At 34.8% G+C, this 19,838-nt stretch overlaps 1 protein-coding gene across 4 annotated transcripts in view; it reads right to left on the bottom strand.

The window, feature by feature from the left end:
• LOC149546481 (uncharacterized) overlaps positions 1-18,838 on the bottom strand; it is a 91,122-nt gene extending 72,284 nt beyond the window's left edge. For 2 of the 4 annotated variants that reach the window (XM_089791223.1, XM_089791222.1), the window contains exons 1-3: positions 18,415-18,835; positions 16,551-16,992; positions 14,751-15,044 (exon numbers count right to left, since the gene is read on the bottom strand). In XM_089791223.1, coding sequence (XP_089647349.1) covers positions 14,751-15,044; positions 16,551-16,952 — 696 coding nt within the window. In that variant the 5' untranslated portion in view covers positions 16,953-16,992; positions 18,415-18,835. Of the gene's footprint in view, positions 1-13,910; positions 15,045-16,550; positions 16,993-18,414 lie in introns of those variants that run through there. The other 2 variants (XM_089791224.1, XM_089791221.1) reach the window with 2 other exon arrangements.
• Between the last annotated feature and the right edge of the window lie 1,000 nt (positions 18,839-19,838).

Below are 19,838 nucleotides of genomic sequence, written 5' to 3'. Positions count from 1 at the left end.
CCCAAAGATGGCCTAGTTTTAAATAAAACACGATAATAACTAATTCCCATAGCGAAATTGCCCCTTCTAATTGCCAGTTTGACCCAAAATTGCAAAATAGAAATAAGGTAAGCCTAGAAGACGTCAAAATTTTCATTTAACAACATTTGGCAATTAAAATATCATTAAAATCGAATCTAGCAAGCCAAAATCAAATTTCAATTCCAAATTACCAATTTCTTTTAACATTTTTAAAATCCTTTAGGCAAAATTTCAACCAAAATAATGAGATTTTGCAATTTAATCCAATTTCAATTTTGCAATACAATTTCAAATTTTTAACAAAATAAATCCTTTTCCTGGCAATCGAAATTCAAACTTTAAATTCAATCTCACTATCAAAAAATAATTTCACCATCAAAGTTTTTTTAGATTTCCAAAACAACTAAGTCCACAAATTCATTTTGAAAATGCTCAAGCTTATACAATTATCAAATTTTCAAAAAAAATCATCCAAGTCCAAAATTTGCAAATTTGTCCTGCCAGATATTATTATAACCATCGAAAAAATGATGTTGTTGAATTTTGTTTGGCCTAAGAACAAAATTATATGTTTCAGAAAATCAAGTTTAGCACCAGGTGAAAATAAACCGAATCCCTCCTAGAGACCAAGACGTCGAAGGTGTAAAATTACCAATTCAGAACCTCTGGACAAATCCGAAAATTCACTAAGGCAAACAAAGACTTACAACGCCCGTGAAAATTGCCAAGGCCTACCCGAAACAAGGGGGTCCCCAAAGTTTTGGTGCAATGGTGTGAAAACCTCACAACAAGTTTATGATGTTTGAAGTCACTGCTGAAGTATAGTGGTTTCACTGGTCACATCTCCTGTCCGTCATTATCTGTGTCTGGGAGATTGGCATTGTAATTCTAAGATTCATCATTGGCAGTTGTGTTGAGGTAAACAATTGTCGGAATTCTCTAATTGTATTCACTATGGCTACGGAGATTGTTATACTAAAGAAGGTTGATTGCAAAACAAAGCAACTGAAGTAGAATTCGACTGAGGACTTGGTGATTGTTATTTGTAATTCTGAAGCAACATGAGGATGTGTAACGCTTGGTGATTTGTATCAGAATGGACGCCAATTTATCTGAGCTGGGGCATATTTAGTCTGACCCGCATTGAGGTTGGAGGACAGTTATTACAGCCATAGCACACAGAATACAGCTCTGCCTTCTGATTGGGCACCCTGCAATTTCATTTGGAGATCTGGCATCACTGTTATACTGCCTGCATTCAGCAATTCGTATGGTATCATCGCTTCCAGAATTGTGAGGACAAACAAGTTCCCTAGCTTGCATTGGAATTCAGAGGGGGTAAGCGCATTGTAAAGAAGCTGCATTCATCTTCATTAACGGCAAGAGTTCAGTCTTCACCTGCGGCTGAGTATTGGTAGTGAGGATGCCCACGTGAACAATAGAAGGGTAATTTCATGATACAGTTTGATACATAACAATTGCAATCCAGGTTCAATTTCAATTACAAGTGTTTCTGATATATGATTCTTCAAATAAAATGCAAAGTTAATCTGTTCAGTTCCTGTCTGCTTTTATTATTCAAAATTTCATGAAGTTGTTAATAATTACAATTCCTGGGCTGCAAATTGTTGAAGGCTGGATATTTCAGTGGCATATTGTCATTTACATTACCTTCAGCATTTATCTCTATGCATATATTTATTCAACACGAATAAAGCTTAGGTCAAGTTTAATGTGCATCTCCAATTACATTGCCGGAGAGTTAGTTTGGCAAGTGTTTGACACAATGCCGAACTTTTGAGAAGTGTGAATATTTGGTGAAATTTGGAGTTTAAGTTATAACCATACTGAGAGTTTTTACATACAATTAGTCATTGACCAATAGATGGCTATCAACTGCAGGCAGATTGACTCTCTCAAAGTATATGATCCAGGCTCTCCCCATTTATTGATGTTTTGTGCAAACAAATCCTGAAAGCTTCATTAAGGACTTTGAAGCCCTTTCCAGACAATTCTTATCGACAAGTAATTAATATTCTTCAAAGTTGAGTTTGGTTAAATGGCATTCTATCTGTAGATCAGATCAGGTTGGTGGTCTGGCTTTGCATCAATTCGAGACTGGGCCAAAATCCTTTATGTTGAATATGTACGGGAATGGATGGAAAGGATGGTCCACGATGCAATTTGTCTAGTAATGGTTCCATGATTTTGAAGACTCTAAAGAGAGCACAATTGGTAAAGCAGGGCTTTTTCTTGATTTGTAACAAGGGAGCGGAAGCCTTGTTTTGGTGGGATTTGTAGGACAGGTTCCCCCAATGCTTTTCCCTATTCCCTCACCTACGGGCACTTAGTACAATTTTATTGATGCTGGCCAGAGTGTGGTACGGGATTTTAAAGTTTCTCTGAGATCGAAGCAAGGGGAGGTGGCTAGATGAAAGGAACCATGAGTAGCCTCCTGAGAATCTATGGAGGCTAGAAGGATCTTGCCAATGTTTTAAATGGTAGTATGTGCAATTCTCTAAAAGGAGCAAATATTCTCGCCTAGTGCCCTAATCCAAAGAGCAAGTTTATAGAGGCTTTAGGATACCGAGAGTTAGATGGGATGACTTTTGGTGAGGTCTATGTGCCTTGGTGGAAATAGGTTTGCTTGGTCATGGCTAGTGGCTCAAAACATATGTCTCACTTGGGAGAATCTTCAGAATAGAGCATTTCAAGGGCCAACAATTTGTGTCCTCTATAATAAAAATAAGGAGAGCAATTCTCATCTTTTCTTTCAATGTTCCCTCACTACAGAAATTCGACATTGGTAGTGGGGAGCCTAGAAGCATGTTTGTATTTATGCCTATTCTTTGGTCAATTTTTTGGAATGTTCTTGGTCATCCTCCTACTAAGACTTTCTTCCTTTAGGTGGCTTGGGGAATAAATCCCTATTCTATCACCTGACAAGTTAGTTAGAAAGAAACCGCAAGATTTTCCACAATAAGAGGAAGCAGGCAAAAGAAGCATGGTTGAGAGTTACTAGCATTATACAAGAAAAGTTGATGGCTAAATGTGATCTCTTTAAGGACATTGATCCTGGAAATGTGCAAGCTGTTCAAAATTTGATGATTTTTTGTGAGGATTCTAGAGATGGCCTTCATTATAGACAATAAGTTAGGGGTACACATGCAAAAGGGAGGACTCAATGTGATGGTAAGTGGTCTCCCTCTTTGTTTGGGACCTTGAAAGAGAACAAAACTGGGTCTTCTAAAGGGAATCCTGAGCATGTTGCAGTTGGAGTAGTTGGGAGGGATAGCTCTGGAAATGTTATTTTTCTCTTCTGTGTATAAGGGTTTGTATACTAATAACTATATGGAGGTTGTGGCTATTCTTTTGGATCTTAAGAGAGGTTGTTCTCTTGGATAGCAAAGGACTAGTTGCAAATCTGATTCCCAAGTGGTGATTGATATGCTAAATAGGCAACGGATGGATGATGTTGATTCAAGTTTTGTTGCGATGGGTAGAAAAATCCTTTGTTTGAGAGACTAGTTAAGCCCCCGAGAGTGGAATAAGGTCGTTGATTGATTGTTTAAGTGGGTTTCTAATAGATTGGATGGCTAGAATGTGGGTGATTGGGGGCACTTGCCCCCAAAATATGTTCAAACCTTAAAGATCGTTAGGGATGATAGGATGGATTAGTCGTTGTCCTTCCAAGACTGTTTATTTTCTAGGCTTGATGCCCTCTTGCATTGCATTATTATTTTTGTTTCAATAAATTCTTACCCCTCTTCTTTCAGAAAAAAGGACAAGCAAAGTTATATGAAATAAAGGAGTTAATAAAATATTTTATATATGCAAACAAAAACAGTAAGGTCCACAGAGATAAGAAAGTTCGAGGCCAAAAAATTTTAAAGGACTTTTAAAATACCAAAAGCAACCACAATATCAATATCTAAAACCATAAAAGTATGGCAAAGATTGAAGAGTGGAAATGTATGTGTTTTATGTTCTTCATATAGCAACATAAGGATTTTATGCACTCCAAATTGTAGCATACAAACTTCAAATTGTAGTAGCATAAAACCTCTGATTGTTAACACCATATGGCACCCAAGCCCTTGGCAATCGACTCTCATCATATTGCCTCCATATTCTAGCAATGTACCACAATGAGGTATTGTTTTGTACCTAAATGTGCAACTTATTTATTTCCCTATTTGACCGAACATTTGAAACTTAATCCACTGTCTACATCACTTGATACAGTAATATGCTCTCAACAACTCCATCACATGCTTTGTGGCTTCTTATTCTTCACCATACAACTCCCTAGTTTTACCATATGGAGGCTTACTCTTGGATTTAGACATACAACCAATATCTCTTACCATCACGTGATAGGTTCATCCCAATCTTCTTCCTAAAGTACGAAAAACTACTAGAGGCCTTGTAGACCCTTTCTCCATTTTGAATTACTCCAGCATTCCATCATACAACCTCTACATCTCTCCTTTTGTTAGCACCTTCTCCACACCTAGAAAGCATATGGACTCCACTAATAAGGTGGAGTTATTCTTTAATGACGAGCATTAGGAAAAACAAGGCTCAGATTCATACAACTTACTAGCGTCATTCTAAATTTTGCAAAGGTAGAGCCTAAAAATTCTAATTACACGACCTTGTTGGTTTACCATACATCATCAACATAAGATAAATTCCCTCACCACTCTGCAATGCCTTTCCATTATAGTGTGACAAACAGGATTTTTCATGAAACATCAAACATCAAAATGTTGTATATATTGGTGAAATAATCCAAAATCTTTATTTATGGACTTCATAAACATTTCTTTTTTACTCTTAAAAAGTCATGAAAATAATGTTCACCGTGCAATTTTGTGTGATCCTCAATGTCTCAAATTGGGCTTGGTAACGAGGGCCCCACCCCTTAACCCTGCAATGTATCACAATAGGGAATGCACCAAGGGCACTACCCCTTGAGCCCACAGGAGGCAATGCCGCTAACCTCCTAATTGGGGACATTACTTGCAAAAACCCATCACAATCATTTTACTTTCCAAGCAGAGTCCACATTAGAGTGTTACATCCCAATTTTTGGCTCAACTTTTAAATGTTCCTTATAGCCATTGAGGCTTCATGCGAAGAGCGTAATTGGTTAACTTAGTAATTCATTATAGTTTTATGTGAAAATGAAGTGTTGGTTATTTGTTATGATTTTACGAAAAATGGAATATTGGTCAATTGTTATGACGATATATGAATTGGAAATGGATGGCTAATATGATTATCTACTATGGTAATTTCAACTTCAAAAAAATGATGAGCAATATGTTGTTACCATGATAAATTTTCACTTGCAAGAATGCAACGAAGGGGGGGAATTGAGCATGGGCACACCACCTACCATTGAGCAACAGGTAGGAGTCCTAAACCACCACGACCAAGGGAAAACAGCTAGGCAAGCAACAACTATACTAAGGGAAAACCGTGAGCTAACCGGTCCAACTTATATAATTATTGCTCAAGCATAAATCAAATTGAGAACAATGGTTACCTAGTAATATTATTTTATGTTTTAATATTATCTTATGTCACTGACCCCTATATCTTATTTTTTAATACTATTATATGTTTTAATATTTTTGCAACCTTGGCTATGGTCTTAATATTATTTCATGAGTGGCCACTTTGCTAATATTTTTCATCAGACCTTATAATATTTCAATGGCCACTACAATGTTATTGCCACATTGAGTCGATGGCCTTGTATCTTGTAACTCCTTGGCACCTTTGCAATTTTGCTCATCACTAAGCATGCAATTGAAGAGGCTAAGCTTTTGGTGCGAGGTGTGAGAATTTTGGTATAACATTCTCATCTCTAGCGAAAACCATACCACCACGTGCAGAATTAATTCTCTCTCGCTCTCGTTCTTACTTCACAATCGTTCCTGCAAGCTTGTACACACCTTCAACAAGCGTTGAATCCGGCTTTACCAATATTACAGTGCCAATCAGAGCGGTAGTAGCCGATTGTGCATCCTTGCTTCCATAGCCTTTGGTCTTTGGGAAACCCGAGCATTATTCAAAATTTGTTCAGGTTGTACAAGAACGACCACCATTCAGGTCATGATACCATCATTGTTAGCTTATTCTTATATTTTCAAATGATATAATGAGGCATAGCTAAAGCCGCTTATGAAATGTTGATTAGAATCGATCATGATATGAGCCAATGTTTTCTCTTTATGCACACATCATAAGAATGTTCCAGAACTATGGCATTTCTCATTTAAGAAATTCTCTCTCCAAGATCATAAATACTGGAGTGCAATTTATACAAGGGTATTTGAAATATATTTCCTGAGATAAGAAAATAGCAACTTGCGAATCAAGAATAGTATTTGTTTTAAAATTCAATTACCTTTTTATTATGATAGAGCCTGAATGGCTGAGGTAATGGCTGCAAATATAAATGCTTAGACATTCAAAGCTATCTTTTATAGATGTATTGGATGTGCATATAAATGCTTCAACATTCAAACTTCTTTTCTAATGCCAACACCAGAATGGCTGATGTGTTGGTTGTGCATATAAATGCTTAGATTTCCTTTATAATGCCAACCCCAATTCGGCAGACACATTGGTTGTGATTAAAATTGTTCATACATCAACCAAATGAATCATCCAAGAAGACCACCATGGTCGAGATGAAGGGTGTGAAATGGCAATCATTGAACTATGGTTTATTCCTATATGATAAAAAGAAAAGAACAATCAGTAACTTAAGCAAGTAAAAAAGATGTTTAAAATCCGTGTCAACTCATGGCAGTCCATTGCAAAGTAACAAGACTTGGACCCGGCTTGGACTCGGCAAGGGTAACTCAACTCGTGAACCAACTCGGCAATGGTAACTCAACTCGTGACCTGACTCGAACTCGACAGTGACTCAACAAAGTGACAAAACCCTTGCAATTTAGAGATTTTTTAGGATTTAAAGAAATTCCATGCACCCATTATTGAATAAAGCTTAAAGACATAATAACATCATGAAACAGAAGGTCATTTGATCACATACATTGATTACATAAGTACAAAGGTAAATTTTAGATGTATTAAGAAAATTTTGAAAACAAAAATTAAAAATCAGGCGAATCAAATGAGTCAGCCGAGTCAGCTAGGCAAGTCACCCAGTCGAGTCAATTGAGTTGGGCGAGTCAGCCCAACTGACCTGCCCAGTTAGGGTCACAGACCATTTTGACCCGCCCAAGGTAACTCAACTCATCGACCTGGACGACTCCCCCAACTCGCTATGAGTCTCATTACTATGGTCCAGTTGTTGTCAGTAGAAATTGTGTAGCCAACGGGTTGATGTCATCGGTAAAGATTGTGTAGCCGACAGGTAGATTAGCATTGTCATGTAAACGATGGACCCCTTCGGGAAGGTTCGGCGGGAAGTACATATACCCCATCTGAGATCATTGTAAATCATCATTGGAAGCATTATGTAATCTCTTGGCAAATGCGAATAATAAAAGGAGTACTGTTGTTCTTGTTTATTCTCTATATGCATTGATCTATTTACCCCATACGATAAACACCAATGTATAGGTCTAGTTGTCTAGTCAAACGATGGGTTGAAACTTTAACACCAGGGTGCTCAATGGCTAGACAGTGGTGTCCCAAGCCTAATCCCAAGGTAGAGAGGGCCTTTCTCAGCGAAGAATTGTGTGGGGATACTTAAGGGTCCGCGGTTGGGAGGTTTAACCCTTGGCAATGCTTCTCCTCTCCACCAGGTGCCAAGCATTGCACAAGCTAGAGTTATGATCTGCATTTAAATATCTTCTAATAACGGGTATTTTACTTTATGAATTTGCAATTTCAAGTTGAAGATATGTTAGATGGTTATCATTTAATCAGTTATCGTCTTTTTAGTTATTCAATTATAGTCATTGGTTCTCTTCCATCTAAATATATAAAGTAGTTGTAAAACTAGATTCATGTGATTATGAAAGGTATGTTTCTTTATTAGCAAAAAAAGTCTCTCGTACCATTTAGTAACGGTTGGTTACAATGGCAATTATATTCATCATATTTGTTGATTGAATACTCCTTCAATTGTTAGTTAAGATATTTTAGTTAAATTGATTAGAACCGTTGGTCTCTTTCATATGAACATGTAAAATATCTATGATAATTATCTTCTCATGATTATGGAAAGTAACTATGTGAATGTTATGATAATTGTTAGCTAAGGCCAAGGAAAAGGGGTTGTTACATAGAATTTGCATGGTATTAGCCATTGTCTACACTATCATTATTAGCTATGTTAACAAATTCGCACATCGAACCCGCAGACCAAACCCAAATTCGCAAACTGATACATAATTCGCGCAAGGTCCGGATTTGATCCAGTGAATTCATCTGGATTTGCGATACGCAAATTCGGAGGAACCCATAGGCTCAAATTCGGACCCTGTATGAATTTATCACAAATCCACACAGATATAGAAGAATCCAGCACGAATCCACGCAGACACGGAAGAATCTAGCACAAATCCATGCGGATTCAGAAGAATGTGAATGGATCCCCAAGGACCCATAGGCCAAACTTGGAATAAGTCTACACAAATCCATATATATAATGCATATATTTTTTATATAAAATGCACACACACACACACACACACACACAAATCCAAACAAATCATAACGGAAAAAAAACATGAATTCACGAATTGGATTCTTGTACCCAAACCCGTCCCCAAATCCAAATCAGTAACTTAGATATTAGTCTTCCCTCGTGTTACTTGATGTTTCCTTGTCATTTAGAAGAAACTTTTCTTTCGAGGTAACAATGTCGTCAAAATATAATTGTTTATTATTATGTTCAATAATATTGGTTATCAGACAACGTATCAATTGTTCATATTGATTGTCCACTTCAAGCATTTATAAGCGTTAATTGATTGACGGTTGTGTTCATCTTGACAACCGTTGGATCCCCTTACATAAATTGTGTATCATCAAGGAAAGTAGCATGATCTAGTCAGATCAACTCCAATCATTGCCTAATCATATCTCTAGGTGACTTTTGTAATAATTTTGTTTGCAAATAAAGATATATTTTAGTCTTGTATCCGGTATGAATTGCCATCTTTATTATTGCTTCAAGTATTTAATTTATCAGATATAGCAACAAACAATATTTATGTTTTTAATGAATATGATAATTTTACAATTGTTGAGTCACAAGTCACAAGTCAAAAATAAGTGTCAATTTTTGCTTAATTGCAAATTTTTAAACTATAGTTCCAATTGTGTGACAAGAAGGGGGATGGCAGAAACTAGCACAGAAGTTGGCACTATGCCAAACTATGCCAATGCCCACTCATTGTATGTCAACCTGGTGTATGTTGGTTGGACCATTGGCTGAAGCTGTTGGCTAAAAGATTACACAACTTCTGCGATTTTGCCACTAAGATTTTGGGGTGCACTGCATGAAGCTTGATTGAGTGGGTTTGTCATAAGGGGAAAGCTTCACATGCCAGACTTCTCTCTAACATCCAAATGATGATAACAACACTCTTTCTAGGGTGAGATCCTCAGTAACCCTCCTGTGCCCCACTGTCTCCCAAATAATTAGCAATAAGTTTACAAGTAGGCTTGCTTAAGAGGAAATCCTCTGCGGTGGACCGCATGATCTATTCTCATAGCAGGGCATCTCATGAGATCACATGAGATGATTAACACTGAAAAATGGAAAATCCTTAATCTTAATTCTTTAATTTTCAGCAGTTGCCTTTTGGGTTTGGATGGAAATTTCTTCCACCAGCTTAGAAATTTATTTCTGCTTGGCATATTGAAAAGCAACTGCAATTTTGCAAAATTTTCAACCACCGTTTGCTTGCACTGGCTGCTGCTAAAACATATATGGGACAATCGCTTCTTAAAAATTATGATCCATTAGGCTGCTGCTATAAAATGCATGGACCACCTGATTATAAAAGGCTCCTAAAATTCCTCAACAGTACCCAAAGAGAAATTTTAGGTAGCCACCAAATTGCTCCATAGCTTTGTTTTTCCAAAATTTAATTTTGCATCCACGGAATATTCTTTTACAACTTCCACAAAATTTACCTTACAAAAGATTGATTTTCAAAGAGAAAGAAGTGACTTTGGGTTCAAAGAGTGGCGTAAATGTGAATAGAAAAGAGTTTGACTTGAGCATTTAAGAAGTGGCATGTATTCTTTTAGGTTTAGCAGTAGATCTTCCAAAATAAGAACTGCAGATCCCAATCTTGCAGGTCTGGAAGTGGAAATGCAATCTGCAAAAATGGAAATATACCCATGCATTTCTATACTTAATGTCCCACATCATTCTTCATGATCTACTACTAATCATCCCCATTAGAATGGTCACACTAAAGCTTATTTTTGATAGATAAAACTGTACGAAATTGGAACTGTGAAAGAGATTCATATGTTTCCTTTACAAAGGAGGTTGCCATTTTTTATTTTCAAGTCTCAGCTGGATTATCACGCCAAATCAATATATTATAAGACACATTTTATCATGTCACCGGAATCACCTAGATTTGGTGAGTCCCGAGGTGAGCGAATGCAAACAAGTCCACAAGACCCTTGATTACTTGACAGGTCTGCAGACTAGCTGAAACCAGTGAATCCCATCTTTGAAACATAGCCAACTAAGTCATCAACCAAAATTAAATACTAAAGCAAAAAAAATACAGCAGTTATGTCCAATTATCAAACTTCTGAAATGACAATAAGTTGTCTAAAGGTTTGGCGATTCCAATTGTCTTTTTGCTTAAGATTGGTTTTAGTTTCTTCTGCGGTCAGGAAGTTCAATGGCTGGTTCGGAGCACTGTGTAGTTTCTCTTTACTCATGGAATGCAACTGACACTCTTCCGCTTCTCACCAATGTTCTTTAATACCAAATGGAGGGAGCAAATTTAAATTGTTAACATATTGTTCAATTAAATATTGTTTTATACAGACAAAAAAGGGGTCAAAGCTCAATCTATTGCTAGAATATGTTGTCTTGAATATTCAAAAACGAAAACTGTTGTATGTGTGGCATCTAAACTCGATTAAATTAATAAAAATATTTAAAATGGCAACTGCCATAATGGTCTATCTGGTCTCAAAGGCCTAACTTTGGGCGCTTCTCCTTGACTTCATAAAGGTATACAGTTATACTACATCTTGACCTCTCTGGATCTGATGTCCCTAAATCCACACTCTAGTTTTAAAAGGCATAAAATTGAAATCATTTTGAGCCAATCCTGATCCTAAATAATCCTCATTTGGCTAGAACAATGTTTCAGAGTTGTTAAAGATACGAATGCAAAAGCCCACATAGAACATGTGATGCTGGAGAGAGTTATACAAGCTCCTCTCTACCATACTTCATGGCTTCATGTTTTGACTTCTGCTTCTAATACCACAGATATCATAATCCACAAGCTTTTCACTCCTAAAATGCTTCGGAAAATGTGTATATTTTTATAAAAAAATCCTTCATCTCAAACCCCATTCTTTACTCACATTGTGCATGCATACTGTGCATGTGGGGCAGCATAATAAAAGTTATATTTCATGATTTTTTTAATTCATCTAATCCTTGTGAAGTCAAAATGCCAAACTAGAATTCAAGTCTTAAGTCAAAAATCAGCTTATCAAATCGAAGTCCAAGTCTTGTAAATTTTCATTTTTATACTTGTATGGTACTCAAGAATCACACCCACCAACATCAAAATGATTAATAGTTTCTGCTTTCCAGTAATGTAATTTGTCTGAACATCACACTAAACCTGCAATCACCCAATATAAAAAGCCTAAAGGAAAGAGATAACAAAAGCATGTTACTAGTACGCAAACTGCAGTGTGCTAAAAAGTAGTCTAACTGTAGTTTTCTCAGCAAAACCCCAAGAACTGGTTCTAGTTTGTTCCAGTCTAGGTCAAGTTTCAACAATCCAATCTCTAGCTTGCATGCATAGTTTGGGCCGCAAATTTGATGAGGAACATTCATGGATGTTCCCAGGTTAATCTAGGATCCAAATCTACCCAAAGCAATCCCTCCACAAACCGGTCTTTTCTTTTTTACTTTATCTTTTTCTCCACAGTACAATTTGTATTATTGTCATCACATTTCATGGATATAATAAAAAAATATCATCTCAAGAATTTTTTTAATGTAAAGGAAAGTTTATCAAAGAAGCCATGATATCAGCTTACCTTTTTTATTTAAATTATGTATTAGAATTTAATTCTATATTTCTAGCTAGGCTTGAAACTAAAACCAGCTACTGAATTTTCAAAATTTTGAAGAGTATTATATTTATTTTTAAAATAAGTATCTAGTGATCCTTTTAACTACCCTTATTACAATGTTGAGGCCTAAATTCACGAGTGCACTGGATCAACAAAGGCATAAGCCTGCGATCATAATACCCCGGCAAGGGTTTGAAACATTGAACCTAGGTGGGGATAACAACACTACCACTTAACCAACACACTAAGTGGTGAACTCTAAATTTTATAAAGTATTATTAATTATACTTATAGATTGGATTCAAATTTATTAAAATATTTGTTTTTATTATTTATTTTAATGTTTAAAATTTGTTAAACTTCAAATATTTTAAATTCATTTCAATTTTTAAAATTTTTAATTTATTATAGTTTAATATTTCCAATTTATTGAAACTTAGACAGTTTAAATTTTAAATTTAATATAATATAATCACGTAAAAGAATGCAAATTTATATTATTCAAATTTAATCACAAAAAATCTTCAAATTTTATCAATTGCCAAATCTGTTCCATATTTTTCACTCGCAAACTCAATCATGGTCCTTGTGACAGTCTTTAAGCAACTCTACATTCATAACATAGGTTCTCTTTATCTGCTTTCATAATTTGGTAGATGTTACCCTAAATACTCCCACGACTTGCTTGTGAGCATCAACAATGAAAACTCTAAATTGGGTCCACAAAAGGGAGGTTACAGCTTTTAATATTGGGGTACATGGGAATTTTTTAGATATTTAAATATGGTTATTTTGTTTGATATATTGCGTGTGTACATTCATAACATAGGTACTGTGTGCGCACCCATCTGCATGGGCTTGGGCCGGTTCTGAGTTTAATTACTGAATTTTAGCTAAAATAAGTATAGTTATGTATTTACAATTTTTATATTACTTTGTGCACTCTAATATGTACCCAACTCAAAAAGGAATCCTACCCAAACCATTAACTTTAAAAAAAAACAGCAAAAACTCTGTTATGTAAAGAGTGGACAGGTCAGTAGAATCCAGTTCAAACATATGTACATCTCATGTCTACAGTTGCCCACTTTAAGCTTGAAGGAAAGAAAATGCATATGTAAAAGCAAATTCTATTAAAACTCTATAATAATTGTGTGACTGTGCCAGCACTCGACTTGTGAACTAAAAATTATTAGTCAAAAACAGCTTTTCACATTAAAATTCATTAAACATTATCATGGTTAATTTAGAAAAAGTTAAAACGGTGAAGCATTATGCTAACTATTTATTGTCAGTGAGCATAAGAAATTAACACTCTAGTGGTAAATAATGCTTTTAAAAAAAATTTAAAAACAGTATGCTAAAAGAAGCACACTACATCATAAGCACCAATGATTAAACTTCATTAGAGCCAACATTCAATACCATTATTTGTTAAACATTTTAACTGCTCTTTTGAGGTCCAAACTGAAAAAGCACAAGGTTTCTATCCAAATCTTCTCATGGTAAACAAGCCAAGTTTTGATATAAGACATGCATATCCATTACTTGCCGTATTGCACTTATGTCAACTTGAAAGATGGTCTCATCATTGGTTGATGATATTAAGGACTGATATTTGAAATTAATAAATGAGAATCTATGTACAATTTTTTCATAGGCTCATTGATTGTGTGCCTAGACTAAATTCCACAGAGTGGCATAGCAATTAGCCATAAGTTGAGACACTTCAGTTGGAATTTGTAAAACAGATTGGAAAGTATGATACAAAATTTGAAATTGCATTGCTTGGCTGCCTATGCTTTGCCAATTTCTCATATATTTGCAACATAAAACTTTAAGCTGCAAAACTTCTCTGTTCACTGTATCTTTTTCTGCAATCAGAAGCAAGGGAATGCAGAAAACTAGAATCTCAAAAGGCAATCCTGAAGTAATCTTGAATTACCTAAGGCTGAATGAATCTTACAGAAATGTTTAGCTTATAGAGCTTTTTTTGAGCACAACCGTGTCAACTCAGATGAATGCTCCTCATCAGAAATGTGTAGTTCTTGACGAAGATTTGTCAGCAAGGTTTCTCGCCCCCAAGTTAAACACCCAGAAGCATGAAAAGCTCTCATTGCAGCATAGTATGCATGAATTTCTAATTTATGTAGCTTACATTCTACTTCATTTTTGGAAAAAAAATCATTTTGTCTGTTTTTTGGACATTCACAGGAAGACTGAGCATCATCAAAATGACTTTCAATGAAACTGTGTTTTGAATTCCACTTATTAGAATGTAAGACATTATCTAACTCATTGCTACCACTATTACTTGCTACAGAGCATTGAATGCTTTCAGCTTCCTTGGCCAACTGATTCATTCCGGCTTCATTAGGAGATATGCAGACACATTTCTCACCCAAAAACAATTTGTGTGAAGAAAATGGATCTACCTTTTCCAGCATAGGCAGGGCTGATTGCACTACCACCTCTTGGTGCTTAAACTTCTTGGCTGCACTCCTTTCCTGAGAAGCAAATTCATTTTTCAAAACATCTCCTCGATACGCACATGTCACTTTACTGACTATCTTTCTTTTAAGATTCTTTGTTAGAAGTTTCTTGGGGTAGCATTCAGCTGCAGGTTGTTCATGTTCATTGCATCCAGCATTTAATTCCAGAAATTGATTTCCAACCTGCAACTTCTTATGGAATCGAAATCCCATCTTCTGTAAATGGTCTCTACCAGCCTGCATGTAAATACACAAAATAAGCATCAGATAATTGAAATAAATACAACTTCTTGCATATATGATATGTCTCAATTTATTTCCAATAGAATTTTCAAATACCATGAGCAAATCTTAGTACATTAATACTTCAGCAATTTCTTGGACTGAAACATAAGATTAGCAGACAAAAACTGGTGTTTAGATGATCTTGGAAGTGAAATAAACCCACTTAGTTGTATACACACAAGGATGACCACGATTTTAGCCCTGCTAGGTAGGAAACGAGAATACAGAATAATATAGGCACATGTCCAAGCCTTTGTTTATCCACCCATTGGCACAAGGCTGTTTCATATAAGCAGACTAAATATTTGAGTAAACCAAAAAAGGTTCTTTTCCCTTTTTTGAATGCATCAGAAGTTAAACTAATTATCCAAATTTGAAACAAAGCCGCCTTTAATATTTCAACAATTTATCATCATCTGAGATGGAGGAGAAAGGATACCCTGGCCCCAGAGCAGGAGCTTTCTGAGATGAAGGAGGCAGCAGGCAAGCTGTCAGAGCTAGAGATCAATGCAGCTGAAATGCTCAGAGACATCGTCTGAGCGCCCTGGCCTTTTTTTGGGCTGCCCTGGTTTTTTGGCGTCTCTCCATGGTTTTTTCTGTTTGTTTCTTTATTTAGGGAGATGTTCTTTCTTTTTGCCTTTGGGCTCGGTTTGTAGCCTTTTGCACTCTGTTGTAGATTGTTTTTTTTTATGCTCGGGTTTCAGGGCCCTTTTAAAGCCTGTTTTCCTTAACGAAAAACAATTTATCATCATCTTTGATGAAATAAAATAAGGGAAAGAAAATAAAGATAAAATCACTTTGTCCACTTTTACGAGTCTTTTATCTATTAAAAAGATTAAAAGAATATGACAAACATATTTATCTATTACATGAAATCAGATCTGAAATAATCCAGTTGTCTTCTAAATATGTGATAAATAAACTGCTCAACAACTGGCTTGACATTAAATTATTCCAATACATGAGGTATCTTTAGCATTAACAAAATTATTTACTCAAATAATACATTTTAACCAAACCTCTTGGATGCAAGACTGAAAAGCTACAATTGGTTCTTCAAAATACAAAAATTTTGAAACCAATGCACACTAAAACAAAAAGAAGAAGCGATACAGCATTTTTAACAGATATGGATGCAGTACTGAGTTCTTGTACACTTAAATATGAAACACAGTAAAAGTAATAGCCAATTTAAAAATTAGGAATGAGACCTGCACAGCAAATAAGACAGCTATTTCTATCTACTCCAAACTAAAAATGAAACAAAGGAAAGAGAATAAAATTTCACCATCAAACACACAGATATGTAACATAGTATTTGCAATCTTTTCTGTCAAAGTTAACATATGATATTTCTTAAGAGCTTTCAAAAACTTAAAAACACTTATGCATTTTTAATTTCAGAAGATAAATAAGATAAAAGCAAGCCAATAACGAAACTGTGTAACCGATTTGTACCTCAACATTATGCAGCCATCTTTCATTCTCCCAGAACAGCCAAGCACGGATAACAGACTGATGAAATGTTTTTTGTTGTAATGATTCCATTAATTTTACAACAAAAAACCTTCTAGGTAAAGCTTCAAGAACTGTACCGACCTTCCATGAATGATTATCATATACTTCAATCATATGCCCAGGTGCCAATTTTCTTGTTTCTGTCATGTGAGGAGGTTCTGGTCGAACTGCATCTGCATGTACATCTTCCACATAACGTTTTCCATGCTCATTTAAAAGGTTGTCATACTCGACTTGGTAACAGTCTGCACTGCATGAAATGATCCTGGCTCGCAACCAAGACTGAAAAGTACTCCCATCCAAATGACAAACCTCAACCATACAACCTTCGTTGAATTTCATATTGTGTGTACTATACTATTCAGATCCCTGCTATCCACAACTATAAAGGAAAAAAAGCAAAGTCAGCAATGCCCAAACATCATCTGATTCTTCTTTTTATAATCTGGCATTGGTATACACAGTATTCTCACACATCCCATTATAAAATAGAAGAGTGTGATAAACTGAAAAAACAAAGAACTCTTCAAAATGACAGTTAACAAAGCGAAATTTTGAATCAAGGAAACCCTTAATACCATGTGCATTTGCCACTATCACACATTTTCCAGATCTACTAAGTATTTGTTTAAAACCCTTAATTGAAAAGTACAGAAATTGTAATTTTCCTTTTCACGGACACTGCATAGAGAAGAAATGACAGGTAATTCCACAAAAAGATAAGAAATATGTCCAGATACAGAACTATGACAAATTGAATTAGTAACTATACAATTTTATTAATGAAAACTACTAGGAAATCTACAAAACCACAAAGAAATAATGATCAAAAAAACTAAAACTAGAAACGATTACATAAAGTTAATATAAAAATATATCATAACACCTTTGTTCAGAAGGAAAAACAAGAAGAGATCCTAGCTGCTCCTTGATTGATCTCAGTAAGGTTTATAAAAATGAATATTATTATAAAACATAGAGAGATCAAAAGAAAAAGAATGTAACACTTCTAAAACCTGAGGTAATTCAGAAACTGCAAATAAGCAGGAATGAGTGAAAAGAAAAGCAATAATAGCAAACCAAATAACCCAAGTCAAATATCAATTGTCAATTTAAAACAACTAAAATAATCAGAAGAATTGCCAAAGAAGCCTTGAATTGCATGTGCACTTTCACATGTTTACCAAAGATCTAATAACCAGTATTTTAAAAGTTTAAAACCTTCCTTGTTAACAACTAAGATCAATTGAAAAAAAATAACAAGATTTAAATTTACATTTTTAACTTCCTAAGTTGTACGATATTAAAAGAAATTTATATTTATTTACCAAATCCATAACAAGCACACAACAATGCAAAAAGAACTATGTCAAATTGAAGAAATGTCAATAGTATAAACAGATTTTTCCAACAGCGAAAATAAAGTAAAATAAAATTTCAAAAACAAAATTATATGTAGCCCAGGCGAATCCCAGAAATATATTACGAGGAACAAAGTAACGCAAGCTGCAACCCTGGCATATTGTTCTGCACCTCAACAAATTAAAGAATAAATATAATTGACGTACTTAAATTATCCAATGTATTCAAAAGTAAAAATAAAGCTACGGTGTGTTCACACCACCTGACCTCAAAACCTATAGTAACTCTCTGACTTCTACATATTTTTTAAATAGATGTGACTATTACGACAAAATTAAATCAAAATCTGAAAATGACGATAAATAGAGATTTTTGCAGAATGTACTAACTCGTAACACATGAATTATTTGACAAAGAAAAAGCACAGATTGAAAAAACTTACAAGAACAACCACAAACGATCCTTGTATTCCCTCTATCTCAGATACTTGAATTGATTTCAGAAGCTTCAACTTAAAGGGGCATATGCCACAGCAATACTCAAACCCTTCGTCTTTCAAACCCTCATTACATTATGCTCTCCCAGAAGATTATAGTATAAGCTCAAATCCCGCGAATTAACAGAAATCTGTGCCTTGACGGATGAAACAAGACTGGAGAGCTGCACTACAACAATCAGAGATTGCAAAGAAAATGTATGAATAGACGTATAAAAATTGAATGCTGTGTTGCGGCAGCGAGTTGAAGAGCAAAGAATTTCCGCTGGGCAAGAGTTCATAATTTATTCACCCACTAAATTAGGGATTTTATTGCTCAAAAAATGTAGCTAACTTAGAGGGAATTTTAGCTATTACTAATTATACCATCGTTTTGAGTTGGGAAAAATCTAACTTAAGGAGGTTTTTTGGTTAATTGGGAAAGGCATCCGCATTGGTTAATTTAGAAAGATTTCGTATTTATTTAATTTTATTTAGTGCTAAAAGTAGCGTTAAATTTTGAAATTATATTTTGAGCTATATGGTGTTTCTTTTTACTGGTCATAAGATACGAATCTCAGATATCATGTGGCACTTTCACAAAGTTAGAATAGCATATTTTTGTAGTTCATGATACGTAAGGCGAATTTTTAAAAGTTATATTTTACTTCTATAATTAATTAGTTTGCTTCGAAATTGTGAATTGTTTGAGATTTGTATCTAGAGGTAATAGATGAATTTGGTAATTAGAATTTTATATTTATTACTTGATTATTTTTTATTTTATTTTTTTATTATTACATGTGTTAATTTCGAGATGAGAGGTTCACAATTTATCATTGTGTTATTAGCTCTTGACTAAGAATGTAGTGTATTAGTTTAATGTAGTTTTTGTTGTTCTTTCTTGTAAATTATCATAATTGTTTATCTTTTTTAAACAATTAGGTTAAATTTATAAATTTATTATATTGCAAGTAGTTTGTATATCTATAATCTAGAACGTTTACTTTAAGTAATTTTTTCAATCAAATATTTCATTTCAAGACCTTGTTAATTAGGTTAGGAGGGATAATCTTCTTATAAACTCTCAAGTAGGAGTAAAATGGAAGCATTGAAAGAACAAGTGTAACAAGTTTTATTGTTGGAATCAAAAACCTTCATGTCACTTGCTCTAGTGGCTAGCCCAAAATCTATTTTTTCAACAACAAATTCTTGAGGTGTGGTTTTATATCGACTTTTATGAATGATAGGATTGTATACAACTATAATCCAGTGCCATGTCTTCTCAACTATCTCTAGCATGGCCTCTACTTCAGGTTTTTTTTTTCTCTTAGGTGATTTTCCTAAGCATTTACTAACCATGTCTTCAATAGGGATCGTGACAAATCCAA

Source organism: Cupressus sempervirens, chromosome 7 (genome assembly GCF_028749045.1).
Source record: "Cupressus sempervirens isolate cs-2001-9-10 chromosome 7, ASM2874904v1, whole genome shotgun sequence".
Classification (NCBI taxonomy): domain Eukaryota; kingdom Viridiplantae; phylum Streptophyta; class Pinopsida; order Cupressales; family Cupressaceae; genus Cupressus; species Cupressus sempervirens.
Note: the sequence above shows the minus strand (reverse complement) of the source record. Positions and strands in the feature narration are given on the sequence as shown.